Genomic DNA, 22735 nt, shown 5'->3' with positions numbered 1-22735 from the left:
ATGTAACCTCTCTATTTTTTATTGACTCTATATCTTTACTATCCTGTATAAGTAAGAATTACTTTGATGATATTTATGATACTACGTAGTCAAGCAAAATAATCAAGAACTAGGCTGCCAATTTTATTATTGCACGTTTAGTAAAAGACATTACTAAAATATACATACAGAAATAGACACATAGATACATACATGCTTTGGGGAGTATCAGTAATTGAAAAATGGGGGGGTTATTCTTTTTTTTTATGATTTTATTTATTTACTTGACAGACAGAGATCACAAGTAGGCAGAGAGAGAGGAGGAGGCAGGCTCCCTGCTGAGCAGAGAGCCCAATGCAGGGCTCGATCCGAGGACCCTGGGATCATGGCCTGAGCTGAAGGCAGAGGCTTAACCCACTGAGTCACTCAGGCGCCCCTGGGGTTTTTATTCTTTAAACAAGTGTCTTACCTTGGAATGCTGCTGAAGGATATTCAGGGGGATGTCCAGGTGGTAAATTTATTCCTGGATAAGGAGCCCTCATTTGCCCATCTACAATTCAGGGAGAGGTAAAACATATACCTTCTTTAATAAAATATATGTCAGAAAGAAAAATATATTGTCCTTAGGCAATTTTCATTTATATGATCCTGTGCTGTACTAAAATTGATAAAGTGAATTCTTCACTTAACTACAACAAGCTATGCTTGCTATCAGACTTAATTTGCAGTAAAATCCTGTTTCAAACAAATTCCTTTTTTGATAAAATGAGATGGCTGGGTTGCTGGGGCTGAATTTCTGGTTCTCAAATACTCTGATGAATGTTCACTTCCATATTTTGATTCCATTAGTAGTAGGAAAACAGTGTTTTAAAACCACATGCAGACAGTGAAGAAAGATGTAGGGATGTAATGGAAAGATTATGGATGATTTCAAAGATATCTAAATTACTGCTACAAGAATTATTTTTTAAAGATGTAAAATAATGCATACATGTTTAAATATCCTTTTAACGCTTATTCTGCAACTCCCCCAATGAGGTTGAACCACAGAAAATTCCTAATATTTGACTGATTATGACCTACGAAAATCATAACTGACTGAATTACAAAAAACTAACATATTAAACTATGTTGAGTATTTTTAATCATTCTTCATATTTGTGTTTTCTTGTCACTTATTTAGTAGTGACCCCAATCAGACAAGAAATATTTGTTGAACACCTCCTGTACGGCCTCTGAGTTGACCTCTGAGGCGATACTGACTCTGTCTTTTTTTTTTTAAAGATTTTATTTATTTACTTGACAGAGAGAGATCACAAGCAGGCAGAAAAGCAGGCAGAGAGAGAGGAGGTAGCAGGCTCCCCACTGAACAGAGAGCCCGATGTGAGGCTCGATCCCAGGACCCTGGGATCATGACCCGAGTCGAAGGCAGAGGCCTTAACCCACTGAGCCACCCAGGCGCCCCACTGCCTCTGTCTTCATGCAACTTATGGTCTAGTAGACACTACACTTATACCATGTTTCATTATGGCTTGCTAACTCTAAATTCAAAATAGTTTCTAACCAAATGATGAGGGCATGGCATTAATACAGGAGAAAAAGTAAGTTGAACTTTCAATCTGATATATTTCCTATATCCTTCTTTACCACAGGTCTTCAAAGACCACTCAACTCATATGGTTTCAGTAGGAAAGCTGGATTGTGAGCCACCCTTCTCCATTCAATTGGCTTCATAATAACTTCAGTAGAATGGAGTCCATGGAGACTGTGCAAATTCAGGTAACAAAGAATCCTCTACTTCCATCAGGGCTTTTCCCTGAACAGATAGTGGGACATAACCCAATTTATTATAGATCTCTGAAATACTGCAGGTCTTTCCATCCCAACCATTCCCTTGTTTGTTGGCTTCAAGGGTTGGCCTACCTCCTAGTTCTCTAGCTCTCAAGGCCCTGCCCACAGCCCCCACTCCCAACCTGAGTGAGATCACACTTACCAGATCTCAAGAAAACACACTGCAAGTGTGACTAACGGATCTACTCTTGAATGATATGTCACATTTTGGCACCTATTAATAGGTAACACTGTTTGAACAACAGTAAATACATATACATATCTAGGAGCAGAAATTCATATAAAGGGAAAACAAGCAAATGGGGAAGAGGTCAAGTAGACCAAAGGGAATATGACTGATGAATGGATTTCTGCATTTGGGAAATGGAACTTAAAATAACTTACAGATATCATAGGGCTGTCATGTTATCATAAAGAAATTTTATTTTTACTTCTATATATATTTACATATATACATACAAACATTTTATTCCTATTATGCACACTTAAACACACACACAATTACATATATGAAGATGAAGAGTTAAAAGGTGACTATGACCTTGGCCAAAATAATGCTTCTAAAATGATCTAAAGCATCCTAATGCTGCAGCAGATATGGCAGTGTGATACTGTATCAATTTACATTTAAAAAGCCTTGAGTTGGGGCGCCTGGGTGGCTCAGTGGGTTAAAGCTTCTGCTTTCGGCTCAGGTCATGATCCCAGAGGCCCCGCATCTGGCTCTCTGCTCAGCGGGGAGCCTGCTTCCTCCTCTCTCTCTCTCTGCTTGCTTCTCTGCCTACTTATGATCTCTGTCTGTCAAATGAATAAATAAAATCTTAAAAAAAAAAAAAGCCTTGAGTTTTTGTAAGTAAAATTAAATTAATATAGCAAACATTAAGAGAAGAAAAGAAACTTCATGAAGGAAAGCTGAGGTTTCTAGTCTTACAGAGTTTTTAATATATCTAGCAAGGTTGACATTGTGGTGAAAGATAAATATCTCTTTGGTAGCTAAACAAAAATAAACAGAATATAAACCTTCTCACAAAACAGGATTTTGTTTTTCATACTTTTCCCCACATGGGGCTTGATCCCATGACCCTGAGATCATGACCTGAGCTGAAATTCAGAGTTGGCTGTTTAACTGACTGAGCCACCCAGGTGCCCCTAGAATTTCCTTGATAGTAAAAAGCCATAACATAATGATTGTTATTTATTTAAACCTGCCCACATGTGTCTGTTATGAAATACACAGCAAGCATATATAAGAAAATTTTATTACAATAGACTGACATATTAAATCTATTATCTGTTAATTTGAATTGAATAATGTTAATGCATATAAAATGCGCATAAAAAGGCAAAAACTGAACTAGATGGAAGATAGTGTAAATTATATACCATATTTCCCAGTAAGACTAAAATTCCTTAGGCTTACCTAAGGTTTTTTTAATATTTTTACAGGAAAAATTAGTGGTAGTGGATCTGTGTGTACTTTGTCTGTATGTCAAAACAATGAACTAACTAGACTCTGGGTTCTAAAGCACAAACAAAACAAAACAAATTTTATCTTTTCAGAAACTGTATAAAACATTATGACAAAGAACATACTAACAACAGATTTAACATTATAAAATGAAAGTAAACACCTAAATTACTTACTTTGTTTTTCCATGATTTAGAAAGTTCTGAAAAAGAAGACCTGATATTATTACATTGTTTACAAATTTATAGGTCAAATATGACAGTTGAAACAAAATATTCTGAAACTAAACATACACATAAGATATTCATCTATTCATCTCGTCTACCAGAATGGTCATTTGAACCCTTTGGTCTTGATCCCATTCCCCACTGATGCGGTTCTGCGTACAACTTAAGAAGTTGTGGGTCACCCCAGGATGGTGGACATTTTCTACAAACCTTCGTGGGGAGAGGGTCTTATAAGGCAGAAAGCCAAAAGGAAAACACTATGATCTTAGGATCTCATATTGCATCCAAGTTAAACTCCAAAACTGGAGCCTTCTAATCTACACAAAAGAAATGTGTGATCTAGCACCCAGCCTTAGGGTTGGGCTCTAAACATGCTTCACCAGGACAGGTTAGCTATCAGATTACACTACTGCAAGTATCTCTGGATTCCAAGTTCTGTGGATACTTTCTGCCCATCTTGAATAGTAAATCTGCAAAGGCCTGACCCTTTGTTCTATGTTTCAAGATACACTTTTAGCCAGAGAACCCACTCTCAGGGGTTGTCATAGTTGTGGCATCAGAACAATACAACCAAAATTTTGTGTTTGGTTATTTCTACAGAAAATAATAATAATGATAATAAGAATAAGAATAAGAATAAATACTACAACACAATGCACTCAGTACTTTCAGTTCTTTGATTCCCCCTGATCTCTCCACTTAAAATCCCAATCCCCTTTCTGCCTGCTAATTATAATTAACACATAAGGCAAAACCTCCTATCCAGAGATCCAAGGAAAGGAAAATAATAGACTCTAAAGCAGAACTTATTTGTCTGTATTTGTTCTTTTCTTTCCTACTTGGTTACATTATTTTGAGTCTTAAACTACAGACTTGTGAAAATGAGTCCCTGATGGCAAAACTACTATAGAACAAAATCTGGGTCCACACTATGCTGTAGGTTTTAGAATTTTTGCAATTACACAGTATCTCAAGCATGAAAAATGGTATGTCATAAGTTCAGGTACAAAATGTTAAGTGACAAGTTGTAGCTGTATGTGTGCCAGGTAAAATAAAGAACTTGTAGAATAAGGATGATACTCATCATGTCACCCTGTCCACTCTTGTTTGCTTTTGATTTTCTCAAACTTAAGGGTCTGTTAGCAAGAGGTAATGTCACTCAGTTTTGGAAATGACTAAGCTGAGTCCTGGGTGAATTAATTAATTAGTTAATTAACACAGTAACTTTTAAATAATGTCCCCACTACTCTTACTAAGAAACAAATCCTTGAAAAACTTCCAAGAAAAAGAACACCGTATTCATCCTGTACTAAAAGACATAAAAGTTTCTAAGGAAGTCATATATATTGTACCACTGGAATCTTAATCACCTCAGGACAAATATATAACTTCAAATTATAATCTGATTACTACACACTTCTTCCTAATTCTGTTAAATGAGAGTTTCTGAGGAGATTAGTGCATCATATACTATAGTTATGTAAGTGTATGTATGGTAAAATTATTGTATCAGACACCATAAGACCCACTGCTGCTCTGGACTATTTGAAAATTATAAACCTCTTCCATTAGAGAAGAGAAATAATGCAAGTGACATCAGTCATGGCTCCATAACTCATATTACAGTGAAATCCTTGACCCATATCTTGGAGTCCTGAAATTTCTATCTTATTGCTTTAAAAAATAGTAATGTACAATCTGGAATCCAAGGGAAGCATCCCTAATTTGGAAGATCTAAGACTACTATGCTTATAAACTAGGCATAAAGTAGATTTGAATTATTTATTCATATTTGCTTCTTAATTGTTTAAGAACAAAGAAGTTAACATTTTTCTGAGTTCCAAGATGTGGATATATGTTCTGCATTATTTTAGCAAAATGTTACTGCTCTAAAGACAGTGACAGAATTCTATATCCCTAACTTCCTTTGAATCTGAGAGCCAAAGCAAGTCTAAAATCAACCAGGCCATGGGTGGGGCTTGGGGAAAACTGAGGCATTATAGACAGAGAATAGTAGAAGTCCAGTGGCTAGAAGGAACTTTACTCACTTAAGGAAATGAAAGCTTTGTGGGTTACAGAAAAAAGAGAGGAAGAGGTCATCAGACATTAGGATAGAGAAGTGTATGGGGACAGTTCATAGCCTTTAATATCTCTCTACCTGAATTCTGTGCTCTCAAAGGCCAAAGGGTGGCCTGTCTAGTACAGCACAAGGCACTTCACAGGTGCTTGTTGACTGAACAAGGAGTGTACAGTATTATTTCGCCCCTTTTGGTCATAAGGAACAGCTCCCTTACAAATGTGAAGGGTGCTTAGTCTCTGATCCAGCCTCTTATTTTTACATGCCACTCTTCTACCCAGCTGCAGAAATCTGCTCATTTCCCTTTTCATTTATTCTTCATTCCTTGCGTCTATTCAGTGTTCAAAGCCTCACAGTCATACTCTAGGACATGCTATGAAGAGAAAGTTCTGCGGTTAAGAAAGTTCAACAATAAAAAAGGAAATCATGAATCCCTTGACTATTCCACTAAATGACACTTGTACTAATGTTTCTCACATTGCTAAACTAGGAGAAACAAGGCCTGCCTGTTCCTGAAACTGGGAAGTAGCCATTGTAGGACGTCCAGGAATAGCTGTATAAATAAAACCACATGGAAATCAGATAGTAATCTTGGAGAAGCAGGCATTTTACTATTAAATATATTAAAAGCTAACCCTACTGAGTACTTGGGGCAGTGCTAGATACAACAACAGCTTTATACTAATATACATCACACTCCGACGCTTGGTAACTCCTTTTGGATCTTTACACAATTTCAAAAAGACAAGGATGAAGGTGAAGAAACTGATTCTGAGGCCACAGAAATTAAGTAGTAGAGGCAGGATTCAATCAGACAGGTGGACTCCAGAGCTAAAAGTTGTAGCCTCTAAGCTGCAAACCACCTCTTTCTTTACAATTCATCTGGTGTTCCAGAGTGGCTAGCACACTTTGGGGGTGGGGGGGTGTCCATCCATACACGTAATTAATACTTACTGTTAAACGACAGCTGAGAGGGTCTATTAATCATCCCTTCTAATTCCATCCGCCCCTCCCCCTCCCAGTAAGTGGCGGATACCCCGAGCTCCGGCCCTTGCCGGGTTCCTCAGCGCGGCGGAGAGGTGAAGAGTACTAAGCGGGCGCTGAGCCTGCAAGGAAGTCTGGGCAGGAAACATCTGACGGGCCAGAGGGGTCCCACGCGAGTCGCCCGTCTGCTTCCGGGGTAGTTCCCTGGGGCCTCCGGGACCCTGACCGCCACTCACCCAGCCGGCACAAACCCAGCCCGCTAGCCCTCGTGTCCCGGCCCCCGCCAGCAGCCCGCCAGCAGCCCCCGCCAGCAGCCCGCCAGCAACCCCCCCAGCGCCCCGCACCCTGCCCGGAAGCCCGCGCGTCTCCCGCGCTCGGTGCGCGCCCACCTGTGGCTGTAGCTGCGCTGATGCCGCCGCCAGGCGAACTACGGGAACCTCTGAGCGACCTCGGTGCCGAGAAACTCTCCCGGTTTCGTTTCCTGGTTCCTCCCGGGTCCCCGAGCGCCCGCGTGCCTCCTGGAGGGCGCCGGCTGCGGGCGAGGCTGCCCCGCCTCCTGTCTTGTTCCCCACAGAGACTTCAAGGTTAGTTGTGCGGCGAACGAAGCTCAACAACGAACTGGACGTGGACGCCAGCTAGAGCTTAAAAGTCATCATCAGGGATGTGGCCGCCCTCGGGGTGAGGTCGTGGGCGCTAAATTCTCGGAAACTTCCGTTTTTCTGGCTTTAACCTCCATCCCTTAGATTTCTATCGCTCGCAAGGCTTGAGAGCGGTGGTGGTTCAGAGTACAACTGAGGCGGGCTCAAGTTTGTTTTTCTTCACGGTGGTGTTTCTCTTCAGCTCTCTTCGTCTGGGTCTCCCTGCTTCTCTGTCACTCGCACGTTCCCATTCTGTCTCTGTCTTTCCCTCTCCTTCTCCCTCATTCTCCACCAAACGCTGTTAACAACTTCTAAAAGTCAAACTGACTAGACGTGCTTAGAATGTTTAATTTTTCTCCCCGGACTGGCAAACACGCTCCGTAAATATTTGTTAGAGCGAACTGAAGGATTCATTGATTTTTTTTTTCTTTAAAATATCTTTTTTATGAATGTAACATAGGATCTTCCAACCAATAAAGCTGAATACGGAACAAGCACAATGTGCCTTCTGCACCTCCCCTCCGCTTTTCTTACTATGACCCTGGCCGCAGTGAAGAAACACGGGAGAGGAGGGAAGAGGGGGTGGGACGGGAAGAGAATAGAAAATGAAATTGAGAAAGAAGTAAAAAGGGAAGAGGAGGAGGCCAGCCACTTAGGTTTGAATCCCTTCTCATCTCTGTGACTGCAAATTAAAAATCCCCGTGCCTCTTTTTTTAATATGTCAAATGAGGGTATATTAGTAGTATCTATCTCATAAAATTAAAGTTAAAATATGTAAAAAGTTTAGAGTGATGTCTGCCATGGAGTAAGCACTCAATAAATATCATTATATACGCAAATGTATATATACCCTGTACATAGTGTTTCTTTCCATAAAGAAGATTGTTTCACAAAGAGTGTTCTCTGGTGCATTTTTTTTTTCTCTTTTAGTATGCATCTTAGAAATCTCCTTACCTCCAGTACAGAACGGTCTCATTGATCTGATCATCTGGGTGTAGTTTATTTCCTTTTTAATAATTAGAAATTTTGCTGTAGTCATCATCCTTGCGCATATCCTTGTGTTTACACTGTAGAAAACCCCATCATTCTATGCTGCCAATGAAGTATGAAAATGCTTGTGGTGGTGGATACTCCAGGGATATTTATTTTTGTTTTCTATCCAGTTTCATACTCAAAATAAGCAAGCTTCTTTCTTGCTGTCCTTTTCTTCATGGTACTGTGTAGGATTTTTAAATTTTGCATCTTGGTTGTGGCTCTTTGTGATTCAGCCTTTTTATTTAAGCTATTTAAGGTTATTTTTAGCCAAAAGCATTGTATGGCTGAAGATCTTAAATGTATTCTTTCTAAAATACTCCTCATTGCTCTAAGCTCTGTTTTCTTTTCTAGACTAAGTGCTATAGACATTAGCTCCATGAGGCCTACAGTCCCAAGGACGACTGATATAGTGGAAGCATCAGGAGAAGGTCCTGACATCTGGGTGCTTCAAGTTTATTTGCATTAGGACAAAACTTTCTGTATTGAGATATCAACCTTGGCAAAGATTTTTAGTTTTCCAGTTAGATTACCAAACACAAATTCTTTAGTTGTCAACATTGGGCCATACTATTTGGGAGAATGCTGGTGGCATTATCAACCTTCATCTCCAAACTTCAATGACACAACAGAAAGCTTTTTTTTTTTTTTTTCCCCCTTTTTATATGATGGACCAACCAAATGGAAGTGTTCCCCTTTGGTGCAGTGGAGCCTCTGCTTTATAGCTTGACTGAAGGACCCAGGCTAATGGCAGCACTGGTATCTTTAGTATATAGCTTCTGAGATTTTTCTGGGCTTTGATATTGAGTCTGCAGAGAGAAGAAAGGAGAAGTTGGTTGTACCTGGGAAGTCTTTATGGGCCAGGCCTGGAATTGACACATATCATTTCTGGTAACATTTCCTTGGTTAGAACTTAGTTGAACCGCCACACTGAAATGAAAAACAAGCTGGGAAATGCTATCCGGTGTCTTCCCAGAAAGATAAGGAAATGAATCTGTTACTAAGCAAAACACTTTTGTATCATTTTATACAGATTCTTACTAAAGATAAAAACAGCCCAAAAGTTCCTCCTTAACAAACTACATTGCCAGATGTATGGTCACAGCTGTTTACAAAATCTTAAGTTCTATTACCTTACTAACAATATTTTTTATTGAAAAATACAAAAATATTTTTATTTGTATTGAGAATCACTTCAAATGATTTTCCCAGTCCCACTGAAAAGAGAAATGGGCATTTTAAAGGTAAAAATGTATATGACTGAGTCTATCAAGATTTTCCAAGCAGCTCTTATAACAGGAAAACGGGATATTCACCCAGAAATAAGAGTTCTGTAATGGCTTTCTATACAAAAAGATGTTGCAGCTAGATTTTAAAAGAACAGTAGAAGATAGCCATGAACATAAGGCTGGGACATATGCAAAGTGAAGTCATGGTGTCTTTTAGGAGTACAAGTTGTTAAGTACGCTACATTGTAAGAGGGGACAGTTTAGGGAGTTGAGCTCTTGATGTTGATGCAGAGACAATGACCTGTTCATCAAAATTTGCGTTTTCTTTTTCTTGGGATGGAATTGTTGCTGATAAGTGCTCAGCTAACATGTGGCCATGTGGCAGAATTGCAGCCAATAGTTGTGAGAAGAAACAAGTTTATTACTTCTAAGCCAAGGTTCTTAAGAAGTAGGTGAGCCTTCATCATGCTCTTTCCCTTTCATTGGCTTGATTCTAAAGATGATGACACTGTGAAATGGTGGAGCCACAAAGCAGAAGGATCTTGTGGCCCTGAAACACCACATGAATAAAAGCTTCCCACAGACTAGAAACTCCCACCTTGATAAGTAAGGAAGAAAGAGCCTTGTATTGAGAAAGGTATTGAAATTGGTTAGATAAGTTATGATTATCTAATCAATCCTGGGGAAGGTAGGCAGGGACCACAAATAAAAGCTCATACACTATGCTCAAGAGATTGGGTTTGATATTGGAGAGTGGGTTGATAACACAACTGTAAGTATGAAAAGGACACTGTTAGGTTCTTGTTTTAGAAAAACTAAACTAGGTGGATTTGTAGGATAGGAGAAACAAGGGTAGCATTTTAGTGACAATTCCAGACATAAAATAATACAATGCTGAGAAATATAGTGAGGTAGTGTTTAGTGAAATTAGAAAGGAGGGAATGTATTCCAGGGATAGAAAGAAGGAAAAAAAAAGGAAGACTAATTTGTGCTTGGTGAGATTTTGGGTAGGGAAAGGGAAAAGAATTATTTTAAGAATGTTTTTGTGGTGCCTGGGTGGCACAGTTGGTTAACTGTCTGACTCTTGGCTTCAGCTCAGGTTGTAATCTCAGGGTTGTGAGATCGAGCCTCAGGTCCACTTCTGTGCTCAGCATGGAGTCTGCTTAAGGCTCTCTCACCCTCTCCTGCCGCCCTTCTCCTCAGTGCTCCCTCTCTCTTTCTCAAATAACTCAATCTTTTTTTTTTTTAAGCAAGAATGTTTTAATCTTGAACAATTGAATGGACAGTAGTACACACATATAGATAGGTATCACAGAATGAGATTAGGATAGAGACCAGTTAAATTAGCTTAGTTTGAGATGCCTATGAGACAAAATGGAGACAACTGATAGATGATTAAGATATCCCTACTTACCTGTGAGAGAAACAGAAATATGCACGGTAATCAAATTATTGAAACCAGTAGACCCATACCATTGAAACTGAAGCATGAGGAATGAGTCAGGCATGGAGATAAATGACACCAATATTTAAAGAGCATGGAGTTTTGATCCTTTCACTGACAAAAGAAAAAAATGAAAGGGAAGACTAAGAGGGAAAACAGAAGGGTGGTATTTCCAAAACTGAAGTGGAAGAGACTTTTAATGAAGAAATAATCAAAGGTGTCACCAGCTGCAGGAAGGAAAAGAAGTTTCAGTTGTAGTGGCCAAGTGCTATGTATAAGTCACAAGATCATGCTTTTTGGTTTGTACCCAATGACAAGAAAGAGTGCTTGCTTACACATAGCTTGTGGTTAAACACAATGTCTAATCTATTGTGCCTTCCACCTCCCCAGTTCTAGATGGAAAGGGAGGTCATTAAACAGAAAATATATCCCATCATTTTATGCCACCATCTAAAGCCTAGTTGCTGGATATAACCACAATGGAAAGAAAATAGAATCTCACCCCATAGTTCCAGGTCGCTCAAATGTAGTAGTTCTCATTCTTTTTTAGGCAGAAAACAGAGAGAGACAGAGACTGGTGTGGGTGGGGATCCTGTGTTTTTAGTGGGCAGAGTGAGCATGCCCACACTGCAGTATTCAGGTTGCCCTGGAAGGGTCACAGAGCCAAATCTTTTCACAAGTTTTACCACTTGTAGCTATGGTTTATTAGTTACCGTCTGATAAGCTTACCTCTCTTAGTATTTCACTTTACACACATCAGACAATTTTCACTTACTCAAAATCCAAACGAACAAAACAAAACAAAACAAAATGATTGAATTGAAGGCCTAAAGTTTCTACTTGTTTAGCCAATATCAAACGACTGTCTAAAGAGAGGACTTATTATCAGGTTTAAAAGGGAAAGCCAGAAAATCTAACCGCAAAATAGGTTTTTTGTTTTGTTTTGGCTTTCAGTTAAAGATTTAATAGTCTTCATAGAGTCTAACATTTAAAAGGCCATTACCTTTCTTAGCAAGGGCAACTTCATTGGAATGGTAGAAGTGGAAACCATATCTCAGTGATTTGCAGAGTAAAAGAGAAGACAATAAAATATAAACAATAAGTTTAGGGTTTAAAAAACAAAAACTACAATTACTGCTAACCATGCTTAAAAGTAATTGTGAGCAAATGTCAAGATTATTAACTATGAGGATGTAATAAGAGACCTAAAGGAGAGTCAGGTTCATTGGACTAAACCTTTGTTAGTTGAAAGCGTAAACTTTCTCAGGAGCAAAAACAAGAGAAGAGACATTTTTATGAAACTCTAGGAACAATTTGAAACCCTATTAACTGAAGAACTTAATATTCAGATTATCAGCGTTCATGCTTATGAAGTACAAATATTTGGTTACTGAGTCAGAGGCTGAACTTGCATGTCATACTTTTTTATGAGTGTCAAATGTAAACAAAACAAAGGAAGACATTACAAATAGAGACCCGCAGAAGGTCAACAGTGCCTTCAACTCTTCAGTAGGTCATTATAATAAGTCTATCCTATGTCAGCCTGAGTTTGGCATATAGATTATATATTAAAAAGGTCAATGGGGGGACGCCTGGGTGGCTCAGTTGGTTAAGCAGCTGCCTTCGGCTCAGGTCATGATCCCAGCGTCCTGGGATCGAGTCCCACATTGGGCTCCTTGCTCAGCAGGGAGCCTGCTTCTCCCTCTGCCTCTGCCTGCCATTCTGTCTGCCTGTGCTCGCTCTCTCCCCCTCTCTCTCTCTGATAAATAAATAAAATCTTAAAAAAAAAAAAGTCAATGGGTAAAACCTCAATTACTTAATTACACTGTGTCATGTTTGCCTTCTGCTTGGTCTCTCATGTCCCTTTACTACTTATTTGTACCACCTACAATCAAGTTACCAGTGGAATCAACATTGATAACAAGTAGTAACAAGGCAACCACATATCATGGTTTTTGTTGGAGATTAGTTTTACTTTCCCCAGTTCAGTACTGGCGGTGATTCAACATTTAAAAAAAAAAAAAAAAAAAATATATATATATATATATATATACTTTTAAAATGTTGAATCACTAAAAAATATATATATATATATTTTTATATATATATAAAATATATATATATATATATATTTTTTTTTAGTTTTATTTATTTGAGAGAGAGACACAGTGAGAGAGCATGAGAGGGGAGGACAGAGGGAGAGGCAGACTCCCCATAGAGCTGGGAGCCTGATGTGGGACTCGATCCCAGGACTCCAGGATCATGACCTGAGCCGAAGGCAGTCGCTTAACCAACTGAGCCACCCAGGCGCCCCCATTTTAACTGTATTTTTAAAAGAAGAACACTTTAAACTTGATCTTCCCAAAAATAATATGATGTTATGTCTTTTGTAGAAAAAGGAAGAAATTGTTTGTTATTTGATGTTCAGTGTAGGCTTGTAAATTCAGATGGTGAACTAAATTCAATTGCAAGGTAATGTTTTAAATTCATACCAGAGAAGGAATTACATTTATTTTTTTGGTCATATATTCATCTGTAAAGAGATAATAGTGAGGAAAATTTTTCTTAGACATGCGTGATAACTTAAATATAGTGATATTTTAAGGAATGCAATTGTACTTATTAGCCTGGTAAAGAGATTCCAAACCATTCCTTCATTGAGTATTGAATTTCTATTTCATTCTTTAGACTTACAGGGTTAATGCACATGGGAGCATTCAGCAGGTGAGTTTAATCTGGGTTGTGTAGGTGAGGGATTCAAACAAATAAGGATAGATGTTAGATTTTTAAAAGCTAATATTGGAAGGAAATCTTTTAAATGGATTTAAATATTCACTTATCCCTTTTTTCTTTCAAATAATTTTATGAAGCTAAATTATCAGGTAAATTTCAGGGTCAATGAGCTTGATAATTTTAATTCATCAATTAATACATCTTGCTAAAAAACTTTTCAAAAGGATTGTATCAAATTTGCTTCCACCTGAACATTTGTTTGTATTTCTACTTACAGAATGAACTATTTTTTTAAAGAATAGATTTTCTAAGTTAAAACTGATATGCATAGAGTTATTAAGCTTTAAGTTAGATGCTGAAATATAATTTTAATGACATAAGATAGTTTCGATAGGGGTACCTTGGTGGCTCACTTGGTTAAGCATCTGACCCTTGATTTTAGTTCAGGGTCCTAGGATCCAGCTCCATGTTGGGCTCTGTGTTCAGCAGGGAGTCTGCTTATGCCTTTGCCCCTCCTTCAGTTCATGCTCTCTCTCCCTCAAATAAATAAATAAATAAAATCTTTAAAAAAATAAAGAAAAAAAAGTTTTGATAAATGTAGCATCCCTATATAATCATTTAAATAATTAATATAATCAGAAATTATTTCTTATAAACATATATACAAACCTTATTTTGTTATGCCAAATGTTATTATCAGGCAATGATAAAAGCACAAATGTTTTGAAAAGGAAAGTTGCAAACCATTTTATATGGTTGTCATATACATAAGGATATTACTTAAAATAATATAAGGAAAAATTAAGATAATTTCCCAATGCTTTGTGTTCTTGTATTTACTTTAAGAAAAAAAAGATTTCATTTATTTATTTGAGACAGAGAGAGGGACAGAGTGAGCACAACCCTGGGGGAGGGGCAGAGGGAGAGGGAGAAGCAGACTCCCCACTGAGCTGGAAACCAAGAGATCAGGACATGAGCTTAAGGCAGATGCTTAACCGATTGAACTACCCAGGTGCCCTTTGTTTTTACTGTATTAACTGACTTCAAAACTGGTGTAGGGGTGGGATGGAAAACCAGAAATATTATCTGTTGTGATTTAAGAGATGACATGCTTGGTGTTCAGAAAATACTCATGAGGGATGTATGCAATAGTGACATGAAGAGAAAAATAGCAAGTGCCAAATCCAAGTGATGACTCTAGGGAGATTTATTATAAAACTAGGGTTTTTTTTTGACACATCTTATTCAGATGTTCTTAGAATTTTTGTATTCGAAGAGATGTTAGGCCCTTTGAGTCAGTCCATTTATTTGGAAAATGAGGAAACCAAAGTGCTAAAAGTTTAATTTGGTGAAGTAATATATAGAATTAGTGGCATATGGATATGTAGCAAATCAATGCTACAGATTAATGCTTGCTTTAAAAAAAATCAAATTGTAAATAATATGAGTATTTTATAAAATATATAAAAACGTAAAAATTACTAATAAAAATCAAAGTATAAATAATATAGACATTTTATAAAATATATAAAAATATATATATTACTATAACTATCACATATTAATGACCACTATAACACAATGTATTTGTCTCCAGTCTTCTCTGTATGTACAAGTATTTTATATTTATAATAAAATTAGACTCAGTTGGTACAATTTAGCATGTCCCTTTCATTTAATATATAATGATCCTTTAAAAATTTATGGAAGGGTTGCATAATATTTCATGTAATAATTGTACCATAATTTCTTTATTATTAATATATATAATGTTGCAAACAATCTCCTACATCAAACATGTGAGCTTCTAGAATGCTTTGAGTGTTATAATCTTAAATATGAAATTATTAGGTATCAGTGCTATTTGTCCTTGGTAATAAATATGTGTACAAAATGGGTCTAGTCTTCATAGAGAAAAAATATTTGGGCATTTATTTTTGCATTATTTAGTTATAGATACAGTGTAGGAGGATATATGCACCACACAACTTTCTGTATTACAGCAGTTAATTGGACAGTAACAATAGTTTTAGGTAAAACATTACATGGCATAACCAGGGCCCATATCAGTGGTTGTGTGATTGCAGGTTGCTGCTATAACAAATCGCCACACATTTATCAGCTTAAAATAACATAACTTTGTCATCTCACAGTTCTGCAAGTCAGCAGTCTGGGTTGGCTTGTCTTAGTTCTCTGATCTGGGTCTCACAAGGTTTAGTCAAATCTTTGTCAGCTGGGTTCCTAATTGGAAGAAATCCATTCGAGTTGTTGGCAGAATCCACTGTGGTTGTAGGCAGATTTCAGTTTCCTTCTTGGCTGTCAACTGGGGGCCTGCCCATGGGGGTCCCTAAACCTCAGAGCTAGCGATTGAATTCTTCTTTTGCTTGAAACCTTTTGGACCTCCATCTCTGCTGTGCCTTTATAACTGTCTCTTCTGTTTTCCCTTGCTTTTTAGGCCTCATGTGATTACTTGGACCCACCCAGATAATTCAAGACACTACCCCTATCTTAAGATTGGTTGATCAGTAACTTTAATAACTTTCACAGTAGTACCTAGACTCCTGTTTGATCAAGTAAGCGGAAGATGGAAAATTGGGGGGGAAATCTTTATAATTCTTTTTTTTTTAAAGGTTTTATTTATTCATGAGAGACAGAGAGAGAGAGTGAGAGAGAGAGAGAGTGGAGCAGGGAGCCCCAGGTGGGGCTTGATCCCAGGACTCCAGGATCATGACTGGAGCTGAAGGCAGATGCTTAACCAACTGAGCCACCCAACATCCAAACTTTAGAATTCTATCCACTATGGGACCTGTTCTGATTGCTTGAGTACCATGCCATGCCAGTTATACTTTTGATTTTAATTCCTCAATATAATCTAATGCTGATAGCAAGGAGTTATGTCAGAACCTTGGCTGTTAGCCCTATTCCTCTACTCACTATTACTGGTTGAGGAAGCACCAGTTATTCCCCTGCATGACTGCGTATTGGGGTCCAAACCTTGCAGTTATAGCTATTTTATCCTGTGGACCAGTCCTGACTTCCCCTTGGCACTCTACCAGGGGTTCCATGAGGCTGACTCCCTCTCCCAGAGGACAGCCTCTCAGGGGTAAATCAAGTTAAACTTTACCATCTATTGTGCCTATAAAAATAGTTAAAGCTTTGGGGTTTGGAAAAATGCTGCTTGTTTATTTGGTACTTATCCTTGGGCTCATAGATAATAAAAAATATAGGTCTCTTTAGCTCCAAATGAGATAGCAATAGGTCTCAGTATGGTTTGCTATGGAAAGACCTTTTTTTGATTAGAGTGAAAATTCAGAATCTATTCTTCAGAAAAGTTTGAGGCTTCAATAACCATAGAATTGGCTCTGGATGTGGGATACAGAGAGATTTCTGAAAAATAAGAGTATTACCTCTTTCTCCCCCTTCTTCCTCCTTCTCCCCCTCCTCCCCTCCTTCTTTTTAACAGAGAGAGAAGTGCAGGGATGAGGTCAAGGGGCAGAGAGAGAATCTCAGGCAGACTCCCTGATGAGCACAGAGCCCAACTCAGGCTCCATCTCACAACCCTGCAATCATGACCTGAGCTGAAATCAAGAGTTGGACACTTAACCGACTTAGACCCCTACGCACGCCTCTCCCTTTATAATTAGAGCTGAGCCATTCTTTGCGAATAATACTTCAAGGACTCTCTCACATATTGTCTGGAATTATCCTTTGCAGAAGAGATGGATCATTTTATTCAAAAAAGTACTCATGACATGTGAAACGGAACACATAGATTCAGGAAACAGGTTCAGTTATCTTTGTCCTCTTCCCTCCCTCCATTCTTGGAAAATGCAAAACACAACCAGATTAGTTTCCTTTGGAAAAGAGTAGCCTGTTTTTTTTTTTTTTTTTTTTTTCCATGCGTCCAAAACCAGTTACAAATGTTACTTCTCATTTTAATGGCTATTTTTTTAAAAAAGATTTTATTTATTTATTTGACAAAGAGAGATCACAAGTAGGCAGAGAGGCAGGGGGAGAGAGAGGAGGAAGCAGGCTCCCTGCTGAGCAGAGAGCCCGTTGCAGGACTTGATCCCATGACCCTGGGATCATGACCTGAGCTGAAGGCAGAGGCTTTAACCCACTGAGCCACCCAGGTGCCCCTTAATGGCTATTTCCTAATAGGCTATTCCTATTAGGAATAGGATATTCCATGTTGTTTTCCTAATAGGATATTCAAATTCAACTTTTCCTCACTTGCATCCTCTTTTTCTTTCTCTCCATCCTCTCTGCCTCTTCTTCTCCTCTATTTTCCTTCTCCTTTTTTTTTTTTGTTTGTTTAAAATTCCTGAGATTTTTCTCCATTGATCTTTTATAGCCTAACCTAAGTTAAAACTTTTGCTATTGTCTTTTCAGCTGCTGACATTTGCCTCACCATGTTCTTCCTTATAGTTTTCTATTCTTATTTTGTAGATTGTTTTTATGTCTGGGAGGATATTGAATATGGGGTTTGGAGTCTACTTTTTTTCAGCGATGTATCTGTTTTCTCCAAGTTTTGATTTTCTTTTTGTTTGTTTTTCTCTCTCTTATCTGGGGCCTTCCTCAAGTATCTGGTGATATTTAGATAGCTCACGGACACAGATGTCAGGGGGAGGAAAATAACGGATTTCCGCAGCAGGCCTTGTTGATCGCTTTGCTTTACTGTATGGTAAAGGAGTAGAAAGCTGCATCTTTTTTTCTTTTAGGTGCCCCCCCAAATCTAGTTTCTTTTTCTTTGACCCTTCTGTTACTTTGAGCCTTTGAAAATTTTGTGACCATCTGCATATTGTGAAACAATTACAGCTTTCTTGCATCTGGATGAGAAAGAGTAATTAGAAACCTGAATTTATGTACCGTACAAGGGAGAGAGAGTCTGAGAGAGGAAGAAAGAAGGAAATGAAAGAGAAAAGTGCATTTGGATATCCTGTTAGGTGAGGACCACAGGTTTACCTTGTTCATTAGAAGAAGAAATAACCATCGCAACCAGGTTTGGATTCACTGACAGGCTAGGCTGCCTAATTCAGAGGGTAGTATCCTCTTCCATAGACAACAGTTCAAAGTAGCTAAAAACTAACTTCTATGTAGGTTCTGATCATTGAAATCATAGCCAAACAAAGCCACCAAGTAGCACACCCTCAGTCACACAGCACTTCACACTGAGCAGCTAACCACCACTGAATGAAATTCTCCCATTTTCTAGGACAGGTATATATCTCCAGTACGAGCCTTTATCAAGCATTTACCAGGTCCAAGGTTACCTAAACATGGAAACAGCCATAAATCCTCTCTCCAACATCTGGCTGTCACAGTTGGATTTTCAGAGAGCTGTCCACAAATGCCTTCACTCTGTCCTCATATTCCTAACAAACTTTACTCTGAGTATAAGCAAAACACGGTCTTCTCTTCTCCATTTGAAAGAACTACCTCAGACTCCAGTGCTTAACACAGCTAACTGGAGAGTGAAAGAGATAATGATCTACATCTATAGATTTGTGGAAGGGCAACAACTGAACTACTACTTCTATTAAGACTCCTGTTTCTGCTGCTACTATTTTTATAATGACTATTTCCACTACTACTAACTGGTTTTAATAGGAGTCTTGAGGTTCCTTTTTTTTTTTTTTTTTAAGATTTTATTTATTTATTTATTTGACAAAGAGTGAGTGAGAGAGAGAGTATAACCAGGAAGAGCAGAGGGAGAGAGAGAATCAGGCTCCCCCCTGAGCAGAGAGCCTGATGTGTACCCATAGTATCCTGGGATCATGATCTGAGCTGAAAGCATAGCTAACCTACTGAGCCACCCAGGCGCCCAGGAATCCAGAGGTTCTATCTTAATTACATAATAAAATGAGAAATGTCATCATTTTATCATATTACTGAGAGTAAAAAAAGTTATAAGAACTTCTCATGACAGTCTTGGTCCCTATTCAAATTCAAATTGTTTATTGCAAAATAGATTATGTTGGTGGCTATCTACATTTGGCTTTATGGCAGTTGTTAATAACGAACTAGAGAAGAGTTACCAAAAGTGATATAACTCACTTTATTGGGGTCAGTGAAGATAGCAAAGATAAGAAATGGAGGTGAGCTTTTGTACTTTTCTTCCTTCTATTAGTTATTTGTCAGAATAGGCCTCTAGTCACATTACAGATTTTTTTTTTTTGAAAGTATTTGGGACTTTATTAAGTCAGATACAGATTCGAGGCAAACAAGAAATGAACTATAAAGGCAAACTACTATCAGCAAATAACCTGAGCGAAAACAGCTCACAGTAAACATGAAGAGAATGCGGTAAGACTACATGTGAATACAGATGATGCTAAATGGGAAAGCAAGAAAAAAGGGAACACAAGGAGGAAAGAAAGGAACAATTTGGAAGCCATCTCAAACACCAGGACAACTTCGTTCTACTGTAAATAGGGGCAGTGCAGTTCTGTACAGCCACACACACCAGTTAGGAACTGAAGCACTGGTTCCAGTGAACCAGATCATGACAATCAGGAGACACCCGAGTCTATCAGAACCCAGCTGCTAGGTCAGCAGCCTCCAGCAAGCTAGAACATGAACTTCCTACAAGCTGTCTCCAGCTACACGACCACACATATACTTAACTCATTTAGTAAGTGAAGAGACACAGTTAAGTACAAAAAAGCAAACCATTTACCACCTACTACATAACTTATTTTTTATTGAAAGTATCTTGCATTCGTGATGATGCTTTCTAGGTTTTTCCAGACACTTTAAGGTTAAAGGTTAAATTACTTTTTTTACATGCAAGTAGTGTGAAGTTTCCCCCACATGGGATCACTGATTATAAAAAGATGACACACTGCATGGGTTATTTGTCTTTTTTAATCGAAAAGCTAACAGACTGGCTAGTTACATTTCCCCCCCAAACCACAAATTTAGTAGTAACTGAGTCTCTAGCCAACGTATTCCAAGCTGAGAATTAAAAATGCAAAAACAAGTCCTTAGATCCAATTAAGGGAGCCCTGCTACATACAGGCTAATCAATACCAGCGGTACTCCTTGACTCCAGGAAGCTGGAAGACACCCTAATAATCCCACTCAAAACATTTACCTCAAGTAGCCTTTTTCCAGTTTCCAACTCATGAATAAAGATAATACATTGTTAATTCTATTTCAGAAAACTTTTTTCAACTTGTTTTATTTACAATGCCAACTTTTAAAAGGTCATTAAACTAAAGTTAACTAGACAATAAACTAGGCAGAAATCGCTTTACAAAGAGAGGGAAAGCCCAAAATGCCACATTCTACAGAGAACTCACAGGTCAGGTTTATTTAGAGCAAAGAAAAAAAACTTTTGATCGTACTAGAAGAAACTCAGCCGTAAGTCTGGAATCTGTACTCAAACTACACATGCAAGGAGGACAATATTCTGCTTAAACAACTGATCGCTGCTGCCATTTGTCTACTGTTTGTCTAATATTAACAATTATAAACAGAGCAGTGCAACTCGTATTTGGAACAATCCTTACAGTGTTACAGTGTCAGGCATAACATTTCACTTCTCTTCACACCACTGGTTTTCTTTGCGTACCTGGGCTTCCTCTTCTTCAGTAAAGTCATTTTTTATATTGAAGGTCTTGCGGATCTCCTCAGGAGTTTTCCCCTTGATCATATTGGCAACAGTCTTGCATGTAACATCAAGCAAACCTTTGATGTCTAAGTAGTTCGCAGCCAGAATAAGTTCAAACAGTGTTCCTTGGTCAATTTTCAGGAATTCTTGGTCCCAAACTGGGATATCATCTGTCGGCTTTTCTTTGTTCTCATCATCCTCAGGAGGAGGGGGGTCATCCTTGTGATGGGTGCACCACTGAATGACCTTTTTTAATATTGCTGCATTAACATTTGGTAGAGGAACTGGATCATCATCTCCTTCATCGTCCATTCCCAAATCTTCCAACATGGTCTTGATAGTCACAGACTGTTTGGCGATTTCAACATCAACTTCAAATATCTCTCCATCGGAACTCTGCAACTTAAATGAGGGCATGGTGCTCGGTCTCAGGCCGACTGCGGGTCGGAGGCTGACAAAAACACAGCGGCCTCCGGGACGTGGGGAGAAGAGAGGAGAACAAGGCCACTACATTACAGATTTTTTGTTGTCATTTAGAAATATCACCAAATTAGTGAGCGTATATTGATGTAGGAAAGACTTTAGGGTTCAAAGCCTGTGGCCGAGAAAGAATTTCCTGAGACGGTCTTTGGTTCAAGAAGGTGGTTTACTAAAGCACAGAGACAGGACGTATGGGCAGAAAGAGCTGCACTGGGGTCATGGAGAGTGTGGCCCATTATGTACTTTCAAGTTGGGAGGGAGCTAGGGATAGTGTAAGCCTCCCATGTATTTTGGAAATAAGGTTTCCAGGATCCTGAGGGGGCTAGCTACTGTTAGGAAAAGGCCATTTATTACTGTTTAGTAGAAACTCAGTCATGAGGCTCTTCAGATGTATATTGATGGGGGTGCCTGGGTGGCTCAGTGGGTTAAAGCCTCTGCCTTCGGCTCAGGTCATGATCCCATGGTCCTGGGATCGAGCCCCGCATCGGGCTCTTTGCTCAGCAGGGAGCCTGCTTCCTCCTCTCTCTCTGCCTGTCTCTCTGCCTACTTGTGATCTCTCTCTGTTAAATAAATAAAATATTTAAAAAAAAATGTATATTGGTGGGTCATATGCTTGGAGGATGATTGCCAATATATATTTTAGGGTTAGAGGTAAAAGAAGTTTCCAAAGGAAGTTTTCTATGTTAAAGTAGACTTATAGGATCCTGGGGGTCAGGATAAGATTGCCTTTTACCCTCAGTGAAGTATTAATTTTGAGGTAGCTGAGTTCCTAGAGGAATGTCACTCTGCCTGTTTCAAGGACTTATCAATGGGCTTTATGTAGTAAGGAAATGTAATCATTTTTCTTCTACCTTTGTTTCTCACATCACATATCATTTATTCCTCTTCTATGACAGTGTACAATAACTGAATAGAAATAACATTCACTAGTTAAAATTGATTTTTAAAAAATGATCTATTGAGGTGTGATTGACATATAAA

The 22735-nt window shown here is 38.5% G+C and overlaps 2 protein-coding genes across 3 annotated transcripts in view; both read right to left on the bottom strand.

Moving 5' to 3' along the window:
• The window catches only part of PLSCR1 (phospholipid scramblase 1), a 29242-nt gene extending 22172 nt beyond the window's left edge, over positions 1-7070 (bottom strand). Inside the window, exons 1-3 of one of the 2 annotated variants that reach the window (XM_032346392.1) lie at positions 6973-7070; positions 3472-3497; positions 449-529 (exon numbers count right to left, since the gene is read on the bottom strand). In XM_032346392.1, the coding sequence (XP_032202283.1) occupies positions 449-529; positions 3472-3484 (94 nt within the window). In that variant the 5' untranslated portion in view covers positions 3485-3497; positions 6973-7070. The remainder of the gene's footprint in view (positions 1-448; positions 530-3471; positions 3498-6972) is intronic. The other variant, XM_032346399.1, reaches the window with a different exon arrangement.
• A 13438-nt stretch (positions 7071-20508) lies between these two features.
• LOC116592832 (S-phase kinase-associated protein 1-like) lies at positions 20509-21783 on the bottom strand. Its single transcript, XM_032346408.1, has one exon. It carries the CDS (start codon positions 21689-21691, stop codon positions 21200-21202), a length of 492 nt encoding a protein of 163 aa, XP_032202299.1. The 5' UTR covers positions 21692-21783; the 3' UTR covers positions 20509-21199.
• Positions 21784-22735: the final 952 nt, after the last annotated feature.

Source organism: Mustela erminea, chromosome 1, assembly GCF_009829155.1.
Source record: "Mustela erminea isolate mMusErm1 chromosome 1, mMusErm1.Pri, whole genome shotgun sequence".
Taxonomy (NCBI): Eukaryota; Metazoa; Chordata; class Mammalia; order Carnivora; family Mustelidae; genus Mustela; species Mustela erminea.
This window is presented reverse-complemented; position numbering and strand designations above follow the sequence as displayed.